The sequence below is a fragment of the Lacerta agilis genome, chromosome 14 (assembly GCF_009819535.1).
Source record: "Lacerta agilis isolate rLacAgi1 chromosome 14, rLacAgi1.pri, whole genome shotgun sequence".
Classification (NCBI taxonomy): Eukaryota; Metazoa; Chordata; class Lepidosauria; order Squamata; family Lacertidae; genus Lacerta; species Lacerta agilis.
The window spans coordinates 11,244,715-11,261,985 of NC_046325.1; the positions used below are offsets into that span (position 1 = coordinate 11,244,715).

At 42.3% G+C, this 17,271-nt stretch overlaps 1 protein-coding gene across 3 annotated transcripts in view; it reads right to left on the bottom strand.

Moving 5' to 3' along the window:
* Positions 1-17,271, bottom strand: part of SLC12A6 (solute carrier family 12 member 6) — a 43,535-nt gene that overhangs the window by 12,859 nt on the left and 13,405 nt on the right. For 2 of the 3 annotated variants that reach the window (XM_033170920.1, XM_033170919.1), the window contains exons 3-4: positions 4,344-4,388; positions 1,114-1,211 (exon numbers count right to left, since the gene is read on the bottom strand). In XM_033170920.1, coding sequence (XP_033026811.1) covers positions 1,114-1,211; positions 4,344-4,388 — 143 coding nt within the window. The remainder of the gene's footprint in view (positions 1-1,113; positions 1,212-4,343; positions 4,389-17,271) is intronic. The other variant, XM_033170921.1, reaches the window with a different exon arrangement.

The window sequence follows — 17,271 nt, forward strand, 5'->3', positions numbered from 1 at the left end:
ATTGTATCTTGCTCTCTGCAGGGGCCTGCAGTCCCAGCTCATTCCCCACAGGTGTGGAGTAAGAAGTCTGCATTGCCAGTGCATTCATTGCAGGAAAGCAAAGCAGCCTCCATCAGGACTGAACCTCATCACCCAGTAATGTCAGGTGATTGGCAAGTAGGTGCAGCTTGGGGATAAAGGTCTGGTGGGCCAAATTGGACCCTCTGTGGGTCAAGATTGGCCCATGGGCCAGAGCAGGGGTGCACAACCTGCAGCCCTCCAGATGTTGTTGGACTACACTTCCCATCAGCCCTGATCACTGGCTATATGCTGACTGGGGCTGATGGGAGTTGTAGTCCAGAAAAATCTGGTGGGCTACAGGTTGTACACCCCTGGACCAGAGGTTTCTCACCCCTTCCTATACATTTTCAAGTCCATCACTGCAGCTATGAGAGTTAAAAAAGAACCTTTAAAAAATAAAAAAGAGACGTAAGATTTCCAAGATGCAGAATCCTGCACGTTTCCCATCTCACAGTTCACAATCTTTTGTAACTTTTTCTGTGTTTTTGCAGAATTAAAAACAACAACCATGCATAGCTTTGGGAAACAGAGTAGACATAATAGCAGCTATCATGAAAGGCTATAAGGAAACCTAAAAATCAGTGTTCGAAACTCCCATTGTTCTAGCTGCATTTTGCAACAGGGAATTTCATTAGCACGGGCAGTTTCTGAGCTCTAGGCACAGCACTGTGCCTAAGATTTCAGATTAAAATTGCTGAATGGAAGAAAAAGAGGACCTTTTTCTGCCTCCCCACTTCCAGCTACTTTCTGGAAACTGGAGAAAGGACCCTCTTAAGAATATTAGGGGAGTGGGCAGGGGAAGGACTAGACCATGTGAAAAATGAACATAATATTTTAGCTGCAGTTTATTCATTTTTATCTTTGTATTCTTGTTATTGAAAAATCATGCCTAGACATTCCATTGTTGCGTCCATAACCTAGGTTTAAGGTGGCATTTGGCTCCTAGCTTTCATATCTCAGTTTCTAACACTGATTAATACAAATATGGATAGATATAGTGGAAGGAGGGAAGGCAAAAGGCAGGAAGAACTAACCCACCAACAATGATCTCACCTCAAACAATGCCAAATTCTTGTCAAAGAATTCATCGCCATCTTCATAGTTGATATTGTTGAGATAGGCATTATGAGGATCCTTCTTGTGACCAGGATCTGTAACAAGAGAAAGATCAAAGGGAAGGGAAGGAGTAGTCCAGCAAAATAGTTAATGCTGAGCATACATTTAGATTATCAGAGCTCTATCTGGGCAGTGGGAAAAGTAAGAGAAACACCCTAGATCAAGGCAGTTCATCATGGCCTTTTTGGTGGCCTACACCCAGCCATAGCCCTTGCGCTGCCTTCAGAAAGCAGGTAAGAAAGGTGCTGGGCTTTGGGAAGGGATGAGTGAAGGCTCAAGGACCCTGACAGGACTTTGTGTCCCCTTTCCAAAGCCCAGCGCCTCACTTAGCTGGCCTTGGGAAAGTAGAACGCACAAGGCAGTATGCGGCTTATGGGTTCCCTGTCAAAGTACTCTTGCAGTCCACTTGGTATGAAAAGTTGCTCCCCCCTCCTTACCCTAGATCTTTTTAGATCATGAGCTACTTGCCTGCTCAGTTACTGACAATAACTTTTACCACAGGGCATTTACTATTATCCTTAGATGAGTGGAGTCTGTGGTGAGCAGCAGGCAAGAGATAAGGAATCTGAGGCTAGAAAGATAATCTGGGTAATACTGCTGTTAAGCATTCGCTTCTCCTTGCCTCACATGCCAAGGCAGAAGGGATAGGCAAGGGAGTCCCATGCAGCTTTGGGGGTTCTCTCCCCCCCCCCCGGTGTTTGGAAGGACAGACAGACAGGCAAGCAGCCAAGTGTAGCAAACTTATATGCACGGTTGTGCTACAGCCTCATATGGAGGAAATTTAAATTGCAAGTACTTGAAAACTGTTTGCCTGTAATTTTCAAGAACAGGGTGTGTTCCAAATTAAAGAGGGGCACGTTGTACTCCTCCTGTAAGGTTCTTATAAAGTGTGAAAAGCTGTATTCTGTCCTTGAATGAAGGAGGTTAAAAATCACAGCAGTTTTAAATGCTAACAAAGTCTGTGTACATATCATGCATCTAAAGCACATTTAAAGCCACCCTCCACCCTGAATCCTGGGAACTCATAGAGCTACAAGTCTCAGCATCCTTAAAACCTATGGCTCCAATTATTATTTTGTGTGTGTGGAGGGTGCTTTACATGTACGTTGTACATGTAGCCTAAGCTGAGCTGCCTCTTTATTTGTTTACAGTCCTTTTTGCAATTTTACCATACTTTCCAAACTTTATGTGCAACCATGAAAGCTAAAAACTATACCAACTGTCTCAATGTTTGAGAATAAGGAATTCCAATCCCTACTTATCCCCTGCTTGACTAGCTGCCTTCATTTCTCTCCTACCCCATCAGATCCATATATTCATAAACAGAGCCGCAGAGACCTGGTGCCCGTTCTCTAAACCATCAGCATATGCTAGCCCCTGAACTCCAAATCTATCTGTGCCATGTGAGAAAACATCCCTCTCTCCCCTCCAGCTCCATCTCACAGAATGCAGATATGTAAGTGAATAGACTCTAGGGCTGGGTGCTCTTCAAAAAATTAGTAAATCATAGACAGTCCGCAAGCAAGGAACCACAACATTTATTACTGATGCCTACCCAACAACCCTGAGGCATGGAATCTTGGCATCTGGCTGCGCTGGATTAACACCCCACCCTGTTTCCCTCAACATTCAGAACAAAGCGGATAATAAAGCTCAGGAGATGTTTCATCCAGTTCTGGCTACAGGGTTGAGAAAGCACTGATACAAATCATGGCAACAGGCCAGCTGTGTACGGGAAAAGGCAAATGAATTAATGGAAATTATTTATGGGGTTTCCTTTATAAAAAAAAAAAAAGCAGAATCCGTTATTCAAATCAAGTGTGAGGCTTCTCTGAATTTTTATTATTAAATAAAAGAGCTGTCCGACAGTGGAATTTGCTGCCAAGGAGTGTGGTGGAGTCTCCTTCTTTGGAGGTCTTTAAGCGGAGGCTTGACAGCCATCTGTCAGGAATGCTCTGATGGTGTTTCCTGCTTTGCAGGGGGTTGGACTGGATGGCCCTTGTGGTCTCTTCCAACTCTATGATTCTATGATTCTAAACCGTAGACAGCATCCCCAGTGTATAGGAACACGGAGTTCCTGAGTACTTCAGCAGCTTACCCCTGCTTATTATGTCTCTAGGGTACCTTAAATGCACTAATTATGACATAGCCAGAGCCAGTGTGGTGTAGTGGTTAAGAGCGCCAGACTCGTAATCTGGGGAACCGGGTTCGTGTCTCCGCTCCTCCACATGCAGCTGCTGGGTGACCTTGGACAACTAGTCACACTTCTTTGAAGTCTCTCAGCCCCACTCACCTCACAGAGTGTTTGTTGTGGGGGAGGAAGGGAAAGGAGAATGTTAGCTGCTTTGAGATACCTTCAGGTAGTGATAAAGCGGGATAGCAACTCCAAACTCTTCTTCTTTTCATACCAGAGATAACAATCCTGCTACTATTTATGCAACCGGGCGGCTATCCCAAGTCAAGAAACCTTGGTCTTTACAAAGATCATTGGCTGTCTTTAAACCATCTTTAATTCATTTCCTCAAATGTATAAAATAGAGTACAGTAGTGAGTTCAAAGGTTATTCTGGAACACCCAAGTAAAGCAGATCCCTATTAGGACAATACTTCTTAGTGTTAGATATGATACAGGTCTGAATTCAATGTCACCTCGATCTTCAAACAAAAGCACTGTAAACAGAGAGACGGCTACCATCCCTTGGTGAAAAGAATTTAGGCAGAAATTAAATGCTATAAAAATCTAGTTTGAACAAGAACATTCCTGTAAGGTTTTTGCCGAAAGCAGTTTTTCAATACCCTACAAAAATTACCAGCAAGTCTGTACTTGCTAGCAGTTTATGGCTTTTAAACAATAACTTCTTTGAAGTGCCCTATTCATCTGGATAATACTTGCCACAGGCAACCAGTAGAGTGGCTATCTACAGGTCTGCCCTAGAGCGCACACACAGGGACATTTGTGCCTTCAGCATAAGATGGTTACACACATATACCATTTTCTTTATTAGTCATTCGTTCTCACACATGCATTCACACAGAGAACTTATTTTCCCTCTGTCCCCTAGCAATGGGGCACATACACCTTTGATTGTCTAACAATGGGCAACACTGATAGACACAGGAGACATATACTGTATACTGCACACACACAGAAGTCCTGTAATACTGTACCTAAGAGCTGATACTGTTCCCCTGTGACGGAAGTTTGACTCACATCTGAAAAATCAAACAGAAAACGGGAAAGAAAATGAATAGCAAAATAAAGGGAGAATGAGGGAATAAAGTGATGGGCTAAAATTTCTCTCTCCCACTTCCCCAAGATTCAAAAATGGCTTTCTTCCCTCGCAATCACAATCAGCAACAAAAATGGTAAGGAGTAAAAAATAATAGTCTTAAGCTATGATTTCAAAACAAGAATAGCTGCAACAGGGTGGCGGGAGGAAATGTAGAATATTCATAACCCTTTCAAGTAGCATAGAAAAGTATTTTTCTTTCACTCCCACACACTATTGAAAACACTGTAACTCAAAGGGGAGAGGAGGGTTTTCCCCCCCACCAGGCTTCGTTCAGGCTTTATGGCAGGGTTCAGCAACCTTTTTCAGCCGTGGGTTGGTCCACTGTCCCTAGACCATGTGGTGGGCCGGACTGTAGGGGGGCGGGCGGGCGAATGAACGAATTCTTATGCCCCAGAAATAACCCAGAGATGCATTTTAAATAAAAACACACCTTCTACTCATGTAAAAATACTCTTGATTCCTGGACCGTCCGTGGGCTGGATTGAGAAGGCGATTGGGCTGCATCCAGCCTACGGGCCTTAGGTTGCCTACCCCTGCTTTATGGTAATGGACAACTGGGGAAATGGAGTAATATTTGTGTTGGGAGGGGAAGCCAGCAAAATCAACAGGACAGAAGCATATCAATATCTCCCCCCACCCTCTACCACTATTAAGATATGTTGATTCAGTCTCTGTGAATAAGCTTTGTTTCATGTGCATAGTGGTTGTCACTTGTGGTCACTGGGTAGCACCCTCTCTCCTCCCCAGGACAGAGTGGTTTTCTATAGCTTATGACTTAGCTGGCCTGCTGGAGTGATCAAATTATAAGGGTGGGGAGTAGTGTAGCCAGAACTCTGTGGTCCTTCAATGCTGGTGGGAAAGAACAGCACTCTTATTACAGTTTAGACATGCAATATGGGTGTTGACTTCTCCCCAGTATCTTCTCCACCTCTGAATTTGATTACTGTTGACTGGGCTATGGGGGGAATCTCTACCCACCCTCTTTTTTAATCAGATAAACATCATTCTATGTATGTTTGTCGTTACCTGACACAGTAAATAATGCAGGAAACTAATTCCCTACTTTTGGTTTTATTTTCCAAAGTCTTCCCTTAAATTAAATAAACAAATAAAATAAAATAAAATAAAATAATAAATAAAATAAAATAAATTCCCTTTAGGGAATGTCACACTGTCTCCCTTCTTTATTGATCTGCCTGACTCTGTGACAAACTGAGCCTCAAATTCTCTAGAGAGGTTTCTTGTAATAAAAATGCCAACACCCCAGACCCAGAAGGCGTAGCGGTGTAGCGGTGTCAAACCCATTTAACAATGAATTTTTGAGGGGGGGGGGGGAATCACAACCTGATTTGCTTGAATCATCTCATTTTCCTACCTTAAAAATGGATTGTGACAACCAAGGGAAGGAGACTAGAGACAGCACAGTTCATTTTAGGGTAGGCATAGGGTTTCCATCTCCAAAAAGTATATGAAAAACCGGGAAGGGGTTAAAATTGACTTGAATCCTACAGGAAGACTTAGGGGATAGTTGCAGTGTTTTTGCACCAATCCATTCACGCATTCAGTGTACTTGCAAATAGCAGCACAAAACCATTCATAAAAAGTATTTTGAAAGGACTCGCACCCTGCTCTCCCATTCACTTTTGTAATTTTTTAATGTTTCAATAAGTTTTGTTAATACAAGTGTGCTGCTGCAGTTTATGTTGCTTATTATTTTCATATTTTATATTGCTTACTGTTTATGCATGTTTACACCTTTTATTTTTATGATGAAATATGCCTTTGTGGGTGGGCCTGGTATTGGCAAAAAGGTGAGAAAATAATAACAAGGGAAGGTATGGTAGAAGCAACTATTTATTTTTAAAAGAGGAGAAAGGGGTGGGGAGGCAGTTACATGTTTTCTTCAAAATGCAAAGACATGTACAAGGTCCACATGATTAGAGCTCCAAATGGTGCCTTTGTCTGGGGCAACAACATGCAGTGAGGAAAAGTTTGGTATAAAATCAAACAATAATTAAATTACCTCCTAAAAACATCTCAAAATCAAATTAAAGTCTAATTAGATGGCTTTCCACAGGGTTAGGGTTGGGAACAGTAAGTGTTCTCTGAACTGAAATTTCAGCCTTCATGACATAGGAAAACAGCCAAGTGAACAGCTATTTTGGTGGAGGAGGGTCAAGATATTAACCGATATGCATGAAATTTCATATATAGCTATATAACCCCTAGTATAGTAAGATAAGACCTTCGGAGCAGGCATTAAAAAAAAATTGTTCCTTCATAATTTGTCACCCCCTCCATTATGGAACCCGGGGCGGCCCACCCCCACCCCCTTGCTACGCCCCTGATCACACCTATCAAGGCCTGCAAAGTGAATATGTGGGGGATGCCAAAGTAGACAGCAGATCATTCAGAACAGACAGATGGGAGCAAAGTCTGTTGATGACGGATCAAACACAAATGATGTGTTTCTGTTCAACAACCTATCTTTGCTCTTGTCAGCCACCCCAGTCTTGGCAATTTCCCCAATCCTGTTGGCACCATTCAACTTCCAGCAGCAGAAGCATCCTTTGTTTGTTGAGTCTGCATTCAGTGCCCTACACAGAGGGCATTGTTTCTGTTCATTGTCTGGATAAAGGGATTCAAACTGCCTGGGATAAATAGAGATTATATGGAGAATCCTGGGATTTGGGCATTTCCGACCAGGAAGGGTGTGTGTACATAGTCTAGGTCTGACTAGAAGTGCACTTCTGGTTTTTTCCATCTTAATAGCAGCACAATAATGAGCAAATCCTTTTGAGACGGTGGTATTTTGGAGGGTCAGAAAAAAGGATTTGACCTTAGGATTGTCATTCTGAGGGCATGCAATTGCATTACTCAGCCTTGGAGGTCTAATGTTAAGAGGCTTGTTTCTGCTCTTCATATTCCATTCCAAGGTTAACCTTAGCCCCTAAAATAGCTATCCATAGTAGTTTTTAACTTCCAGGTTTCATCAAAAAGCCCTGCCCTTCAATTCTGACTCATTTTACCAAGAGGGGAAAGACACCATTAGAATGCTTTAAGGTGTGCCACAAAAAGGGAGTTTCTCAAAGCAAGCTTTTGTGTGGAATGACAACCTTAATCTGTGCAAATGACAAAATTTATGGATCCAACGGCTGATAGTTATTCAGAACCACTACATCCAGAATAAAAAAGTGATTTGAAGAGTACATATTTTCTCCCTCTCTGTGCATGTGGTGAAAGGAGGTCTTCATGATTCTTATTTTATTTAGAGGGACAGAACAATGTTATTTGCCCAGGGTCAAAGAGGTGCTGTCTCTGCCAGCTCAACATCAGTTTGACACAGAACACGTTTTTCAAAATCCCAGTGAAAAGGCAAAGGAGGTGGGCTCCCTCATATACAGTAATTGTCAAGTTTGTGTGTGCTCAAGATAGAGATGAGCTCTTGCACAAATTCCACCAAAAATCAATGGAAGCCCCAGTGAAGTGGGAACAGAAGAATATAGCTTTCTTTCTGGACTTTTCCAAGGATGTGATTTAAGCGCGCTCTAAATTTGTTAAAGCAAAAGCCCTTCCTAGGACAAAGAATGTGAATACTACATTCAATTCCCGGCAAAGTTTTGTATTCCATATTCAGGTCAACTCCCAAATTCAACCAGCCAGATTTTGCACAGGCATTCCTCACTAAAATTGGTGAACACCCTGGAACTGAAGCTTTGAATGACTCCCTTAACTAACTACCGGTAATAAGAGGATACCCTGTTGAAGAGATTGTTTTGCCAGTATAGGCGTTCCAGTAGATTGGGGTATAAACAGTCAGCAGTGAAAATCAAGAAGAGAACTTTCTATATCAGGCATAGGCAAACTCGGCCCTCCAGGTGTTTTGAGACTACAATTCCCATCATCCCTGACCACTGGTCCTGTTAGCTAGGGATGATGGGAGTTGTAGTCCCAAAACATCTGGAGGGCCGAGTTTGCCTATGCCTGTTCTATATCACCTGTTTATTGAGTAGTGAAGCAGCAAAAGTCACCACCGCTTTTGAATAAAATATTAACAAGTCAGAGTCAAGCTGACAGGAAAATAGGCAGTGAAAGCAGCACACCTAGGATGACTCTCTTGTGTCCGTTTAGCAGTTGCTACAATCTACTATGAGCTCTTGGAATAATATGGAATATAAAGAAAAGTCTCTTCCCCAATGTGAAGGACTGCCCACCTGCGCTTCCCTCCCTCCTGTGGGAATGCAGGATCAGGTCCTTGGTCAGCAGAGATTGCTGGTGGAGAACGGCTGGGAACTAAGCCGGATAGAGAACAGATGGGAAAGGTGCAGCTGTTGGCAGGATGGTTCAGAGTTCCTACTAGCTGGAGAGGAAAGGTGGGGGCAGATAGGGCCTGATTGGAGTTTCAATTTGACCCGAAGCCCAGAAGGGAGAAGGGGCTGGGAAGGAACTCAAGGGGCTGGCAGGCTACAAAACGAAGCGTAAGGCATCAGACTATGCCCCGCTGATTCTTCAACAAGGAACTGCTAAAGGGGGAACAATGTGTGATGTAACACCCTGTCATAGCTGTCAACTTTCCCTTTCTTGCAGGAAATTCCCTTATTCCAGCGCCATTTCCCAATGACAGCTATGCACCCTGTTCCCAATATAAAATAAAGTAAACTGAACAATCCCATGGTTGTAGCTATTTGTGTGCATGTAGAGAGGGACTGAGCACACAGACACCATGCCTTTTGATGCACCCCTGCCCATGGAAACTCAGCACCCAGCATTAACCATTACACCCCACCCCACATCTTGGCTTGTACACTGGAATCCTAGATATCATGAAAATAAAATAAAAACCTTCATATTCCCGTTTCAAAGTGGTTATGCAGCCCAAGATCTGATAGCAACTACCCCCAGATGGAGCTCTTGACATCTTTGACAGCTATGAGTGAGGCAGCATCAGAAAGATGAATAGGGTAGGCACCAAGAGTGGTTATATATTTAACCTGGGTTGCCAGATCACAGTCAGCTCTCTCAGACAGAACCTAAATCAAATAATCTGGGCCGTTGTGCAGCACAAGAACCTTACCCACTGTCAGTACCAAGAGCAAAAACACAAAAGCACATGCCACTTCCAGGCCTCTCAAACTCAGCAGCTGGTTTCGCAGACAGCAAAATGCACAGCCTTTAATTACCATAGTCATTAACAAAATTTGAATGATATTTTCATGAATAGGGCTGGTATCCAACTATGTAGCTGGCAGATCAGTAGCACTGGTACCACCTCTTGTTCACAGGTCACTTTCCAATTGCAACTGTGTGTAATTCAAGTACAGTACATTTGATCCCACAGAGGAAAGATGAGCACACAAGGAGCATTAAAGTAGGTTGCTGCCTATTGTCAATCCTGTAGCTAAGAAATTCCTAACTGACAAATCTACTTGCTACTTTATTCCTTCCTAAGTAAGAAAAACGCCGCCCAGGAGTCTATGTTCTTAATTTTCCATCTTCTGCAGCCTGGAGTCCTGCTTCATTCTGGGTTCAGATCCCTACTTTATTAGTATAAGAAAAATCAATCGGTGGCATTAAGCAAGCCGTTTGTCCAAATTTGTAAAATAATAATAATTATTTATTGAATTTATATACCGCCCTATACCCGCAGGTCTCAGGGTGGTTCACAGGATAAAATCAGAATATAAAACCACAAAGTACATAATCAAAATAAAAACAACAACCCAATAACTCCCAATAAATGGGAATAATAGTGAATCACCTTTTTGGGTTATAGGGAGAAAGGAGGATGAGACATACCGTACCACTTTACAGCATAGCTGTCAACTTTTCCCTTTTCTTGCGAGGAATCATATTCGGAATAAGGGAATTTCCCTTAAAAAAACGGGAAAAGTTGAAAGCTCTGCTTTACAGACCAATGTTAACCATTTCTAGACCAACAGCAATATTAGGTGATAAATAAATGCTTGTTGTATTACTAACATCATCACATCCACTTTGTGTAAGATTGCCTTCATTCTTTTATTCATCCATTTTATATACCACCTTTTCCCCCCAAGGACTGCAAAGTGGTGAACATGGTTCTTTCCTTCCCATTTTATCCTCACGAAAAAACATGTGAGGGAGGTCAGGCTGAGAGACAGTGACTAGCCCAAGATAAACTTCATGGATGAGTGGAGATTCGAACCTTAGTCACCCAGGTCATTGTCCAACACTCTAACTACACTCTAACCGTTAGAAGTAAAAACCACAGCCAAAACCAGAGAGACTTTTACAAAGTTGTTTTTAATCCACATAAAGTGGTTTTAATCCACAGAACAAATAAAAGACAAAGCTTACTAATAATGGGATGGAGAAGATCATGGAAAAGAACAGAGAGACAACCATTCTTAAGCTGGGACCAATAAGCCCTTTCTTTATTTCTCAAGACTCAAAGCAACAACAAAACATGTGGATCCTTATGTAAGCTAGAACAGCACCTTCTGCAGAGGGATCTATCAGCAGGCTTGGAAGAACTCCAAAGTTTGCAGAAATAAATAAATAAAATGGGGGGGGGAGCCCAAAATGGCTTAACAATGACATGCTCAGTTGTCATAGAATGCTGGCTGACTCTTGGAGGGGCCAGGGATGGAAAACCACCAGTCAATAAGGGTAACAGAGCAGAGTGTCTTGGCTGGAACCCCAAACAGAAGCACTCCACAATGCAAATGTGTTGTTGCAATTCCTACTCATATAGTTAAACAGGAATCACAAGAAAATTAAAACTGGAAAGCAGAAAGACAGTGCAGCATAGTGTAAAGACAGCAAGGTGCCTGACAAACATACTCTAGGAGAAAATGTTACACAGGTATCACCTGTTTGGGATGGATATTTGGCCACCAGCTACATGCAACATTTGTGAATGCAGTCTAAGTGAAGATGCTAGAATGAATGCAATCCTAAAGAGATAAAGAAGGGGATATCCTTAAACTTTGCTCAGAAGGTGAGATGCAGAGCAGCTTTGAGGGTTTTATGGTACCAGAAAATGTTGTTGATCAATTCAGTGTTCCTCTGACTTCTAGATGATATTCCTGAGATTGCTTGGGAATCAGAACCTATAGTTTTCCATTGTTCTAGACAGCTTTCCTATCCCGAGAGCTGAAAATAGCACCTGGGCGTCTTGGCTCTTTGTTACTGCTGCGTGGATCCCCATTTCCTTCCGAAAGTGGGACAGAGAGCTCAGACCTGGCGCCAAAACTCAATAGCCTCCTAACCATTTGATTATTTTTCTGTTCCACATCAGTAATCAGCCCCTTGGCATTCAGTTATTGTTTGACTAAAGGTCAAACCAGAGAGTTCTAACAAAGAGTCTACCATTGGATTATAGAAGGTCAGGTGGGAGGAACGTGAATTAAAGCAACAGAGGCACTGGGAATGCTACTGGTGATGAAGGGAAATCTGGCAATATCTAGAGCTGCAAACAAAATCAGAGGAGTCACAAAGGCTACCTACTAGCAGACAGGAAAGGCAAAGTCTAGTAACACGGACTAAACATTACTTCTCCGTATCAAAGCTTCCCAAGTAAAAAGTTGGAGGGTGGGGGGGTGGGGAGACATCTCAAAGAAAGAGATCCAAGCTAACTTGCTTACCTGACCCGGCAGTCTCATTAGGTTTCCAGATCTGCCCTGTGCTGGCTCTTTTCTGCATGCCTTCCTGCACTTCCCCCTCATCGTCATCTTCTACCTTTGTCACCGTGAACTGAGGCATGTTCAAGGCAAAACTTTCTTCCCAGGCCAGAAACGGAAGAACTGAAAGCGTTGGTAGATCAGGTGACAGGCAACCCCTGAGGAATGGGAGGGGTAGGGTGTGTGCTAGTGTGTGTGCGTGTTAGAAAGACACACCTCCACCAGTATGAGAGTGTATGCGTCCTGGTGTACGCATGCCAGAAAGCATATTTACCACATTGGTGCTAAGAGGATTATACCCTCCTCTGCTGCTGCCTTCAGTTCAGTGTGACAGGAGACAGACAGCTCCAGAGCATAGATTTGCAGCTACCTTTAAGCTAGGGCAATGAAGTAGCAGCCACACAGAAACATTTCCATTGTGGGCTGGGGAGGAAATACAACATGCCCGCAGGCGTGAGAGCTGGTTGGCAACTCCACAAACACCACACACACAGTGTACTAGGTAAGGATGAAGCTGGGAGGAGCTGTAAAGGTCATGTAACAGAGGGCCAGGAACCAGCATGTACTTGAAGAATCCAACTATGAGTAATTATCAATTATAAAGCAAAGAATAGGAGTGACTGAGGTGTAGCCATACTAGTGGTGCCTGTGGGACAAGAAATGTACTCTACAAAACAAATTTAAGCAATTCAGCAAAGCAAGCCTCCTCCCTACCAAAATACATCTAATCTGGGCAAAATGCCTTTCCCCAAAGCCATAATGTGACTCACAGTGTATATGCCTGCATGACAATGACAACTAAATGCAGAGGGCCCCCTAGTTGCTTTTAAATATTCCCAGAAGCATTGAGGAATTAGTACAGGGAGAAAACCCTCCCAGGTTATAGAAGAGTAGTGGGCAGTAGAGAATTGGAGCTGGTGTTGTGATGTTCCTGGAACAGCATTTAGGTGGTTGAACCAAGAAAAAAATATCTGGGAGTTTTAACTCCTGGGTACAACCTCCAGTTCTGGGGAAAGAGTAGAAAAAGAAGAATAGAGGGGAGAGAAGAGGAGGAAGAGAGATAAGCGGTGTTTCTTTAACTTGGGTCTCCAGCTGTTGTTACACAATTCCCATCATCCCTAGCTAGCAGACGTGACAGGAGTTGTAGTCCAACAATAGTTGGAGACCTAAGTTTAAAAATCACTAAGATAATGGAATTGGTGGGTGAAAGGTTAAGATATTTTTGCTTCTTCCCAGGTATTTCAAGATACAAGTTTTCAGCGAATTTTGTGCTTCACAACCTGCTCTGTATAATTGATGTACATTTTAAGTCCACTGGACAGAGACTGCAATACTCTAGTGGGCTAAAATAATTCAGGCAGGCAGCCAATCTAGAAAAGTCCAGTTGTTCCAGTTCTACTTTCAGAAATCTCACCCAAGCTATTTATACCTTCAAGATGCTGAGATTAGGACCAATGCCATAATCAGCTTAAAAGACAGCTAAACTGGGAATGTGAGGCCAGTATTGCAAACACTCAACGCAGCACAAGCACTACACTTGCCAGGATCAGTGAGACTGGAACCATCTCTATCGCTCATGGCTTTCAGAATGGATTTAGAGAGAAATACATTATTTCAAATTGAAAGATGCCACCCAGTGAGTGGGGATCGAAGTGGGGAGCAGAGCACAATCTTTGCAAGATGCTATTGGTCCTTTGAGGTGATAGGGGTGAACACAATGAACCAGGTTTATTTATTAATATTTCAAATAAAACATCAAAAAGAAACAAAGAAAGCATACACACACACACACACACACACACACACACACACCATGAAATCAAACTAATAAAATGAATTAAGACAACAATCAGAAAACACCAACATAGTGGCAACCCAAAATTTCCGAAAGCAACAAAAAGCAACTCATAACCCCCAACCCTCCAAAAAAAAAAATCCCAAAGTGAAGGCACAGAGAAAGTAGAAGTTTTTCAGCTGAGGTCCTTCAAAAACACTCAGGTCTGAGCCAGTGCCTAAAACCATAAAGTGTCAGGATTTTGCAAATCTCAAGTGGGAGGGCATTCCACAAGGTGGGTGTCACTAGCAATGAGTGTGCCCTACTTTTTGTTGCCATCTGCCAGGCCTTGGGGAGTTGAGGAATACAGAGAAGGGCCTCGGATTATTAAAGCAGCCTGCAAGGAGGAACAGATGGAGGGTGGTGGTCCTAAAGGTTGAGTTAAGGACTGCAATGATGAGCTTCACATCTCATTCCAGTAACCAGTGTGTTAGAATGCAATTTACTCAGGGCAAATCCCTTGCTAGAAATTACTCTTAAAATCTAGCTTTTGCTTTAAGAAACGTAGTCTGTACCTGAAAAGGGAAGCTCTATTTCTGCCTCAAGAGGCAAAGGAGCCACCATTATGGAATTCAAGCTCTAGTACAGAAGTGACAGTTGCTACAACGCGTACTTGAACTTGAAATCCATAAGGAAGGCTCCTTCTTTGCCTCTTGAAGCTCAAACCCAGATCCCCTTCTCAGGTACAGACTACAGCTTATCACTTGTAAACCCCTTCTGGAAGTGTTAAGCCAGGAGATAATCAGCTAAAATGTTAATGAAAACCCCTCCTTCCAAGAAGGAAGAACCCTTAACTAGCCAAGATGTTTCAATGGCTTGAGGCAAAATATATGCTACTTGGCAGCGAGTCCTGGAAGATCTGCTTCCTCCTTGTCTTGCAGGACTTTTTCCACCTGGCTTGGGTGGGTGGGGCCCTGACTGACTCCAGCTGCAAAGCTGAGGCTGCAAAACAGTCTCTTGGGCTGGAGTATTGTTTAGGGTGTTTTGTTTTGGGGGTAATGGAGCTGCTGTTATTGATATCATTTTTTGTATCTTTATCTTAAATCTTATGGTTTATGTGGGAATTGTTTAATTTGGTTGTGTACTTTTTGATATTTTATTTATTGTTTGTCAGGAAACCCCCCTCCCCATGGCTGGGAGAGTCGTGGGAGTGCTTGCAGTATAGGGAACCCCCCAAGCTGTTCACCAGCTCGTCCTCCCCCTCCTCAACCGGAAGCGACCATTCCTCCAGTGGGGAGGGGGAGTCTGAGGCAGGAAGGCGGTGCAGGGGCTCTGAGAGGATTGCAGAGCCTCAGCGCCATGGGGAAAGCGGGGAACGGGGTCAGGTTCCCACGCTCCGAGGGCGCAGGCAGGAAGGACGTGGAAGGGGGAGGCGGGGGTTCAGAATCCCGCGCCTTTTTTGCTGGACAAAGAACCGGAAGGGGTCATTCCTGGACTCTACGGAGGGATGAGATGGACGTTTGATCTTTTGCTCCACTGTATATAGCTGTGCACAATAAAGAACTTAGTTTTAGAAGTTCTGCGTCTGGCGCTTTACTCATGAGCAACCACTGAACGTCCTAACATTGTTTATGCCTACTTTTGTTACATTACTAATTACCGGTATGTGGTATGTTTTTTCATGTTGCAAGCCATCTTGCACATGGTTCTAATAATGGAAAGGCGGCATACAAATAAAATGATGTATGTATGTATTTTCAGCCAGCCAGATGGACAGCAGGTAGAAGATGTATTTTAGAAACCAATTCTCAAAAATTTAGAACAAGCTCTTCCTGGCTGGCAGCATTAAAAGAACTTTGAATACCATCATATGCAGGCATCAGGAAGACAGGATTTTACCCTGGCCTCCCATGTCCTAATCAGACAACCTAAACACACTATACCACACTAGCTCTCATGTGCTCACAGTCCATTTCATGTCTTTTCACTGGACTTCCCACCCACACGCAAGACTATTTCTCTACCCCTGCCCAAGTCGATTTCCCCTGTTAACTTGATAAATGAACTTTGTTCAATATCAATATCACCAAATTGTGTTCTTTCCTACCCCCTTTCCTTCCTTCACTCACACACACGTGCACACCTGTAGTTTTTTGTGGGTTTTTTTGTAGGATGTTGTGCTCTTAAAGCAGATTTTATAATCATTACTCTTTATTGTTTTCTGCATATTCTAGTTTCAGAGAAAATTCTGGCTGGTTTTCTATCCATTTTCCTAAACAATTTCCCTTCATTCCAGCTATGGTATGTATTTCTATGCAATGTTTTATATATGCTAAATCTTTAAAACTATTTTATATATATTAATCTTTAAAACTGTTTATTAATTAAATAGAACTACCAACAAGTTTTATTTCATTACCTCCAACTGCTCAAGAACCATGAGTTCAGCAGAAATTAAAACAGTGGGCTTCAAAAATAACAAAATGTTCTAATGTGCTGTTCTGTTTTAAATCTCCTAATTATGGTTCTTGTTTACTGTTTTGTAAACATTTGTCTTTATTGCTGCATCTGTTGAAATTGAAGGCCCCTGTGGCACAAATATATTTCCACTGTGCAGCAGGAATGCTGATCTGCAAGTTTCTCTCCTGTTGCCTTCTGTATTTATATATGTGTAACCATAAATAGTGTAAACACCTTTGAGAAGAGACTCTGAAATGTTTGCTCACAATTAGTTATTTTACAACCACTTCTCACTTCTGGTTATTGTGTTTAATGTGTCTCGTTTAATGTTCTTGTAACATCAAAACTGTATCTTCAAATACTGAATGCACTGTCATAAATTAATATCCTATATGTTGGCAATACAACATGCACCTATTTATGGTGCAGGTGTTCATTCATGTAGGCAGTCCCAAGCACTGATCCCTAGTATTGCTCTACTGAACTTTGGATAGCTCTTTGTATGGTTTGTTATTATTTTATTGACTTTATTTTGTAAACTGACTTGTTTTTACAATGAAAGGTAAATTATTTTAAATAAAATGCTTAAAATCTAGTCATGATGGTACTTTCCCACTTGCTAAGAACACTAACATACCTGGCAATAACTAAGTGTTGATGATTTTAAAAAAAAAAACTTCTTTAAAACATCTGTCCCAGATCTTTCTTCCCCATATCAAAAATATTTTCTTACAATCCTACACGTCTGCCTACCCAGAAAGAACATTAACATTTTGCTTGTTTTTACTCTAGATTTGTTGTTTCATATGAAAAAAAAATACTATATTCAGTATAAGGGATTAAATAACACCTCTCTGTGCTACTTTTATTACCCTATTTAGAAAAAAGAAATTTAAAAAGATGTTCAT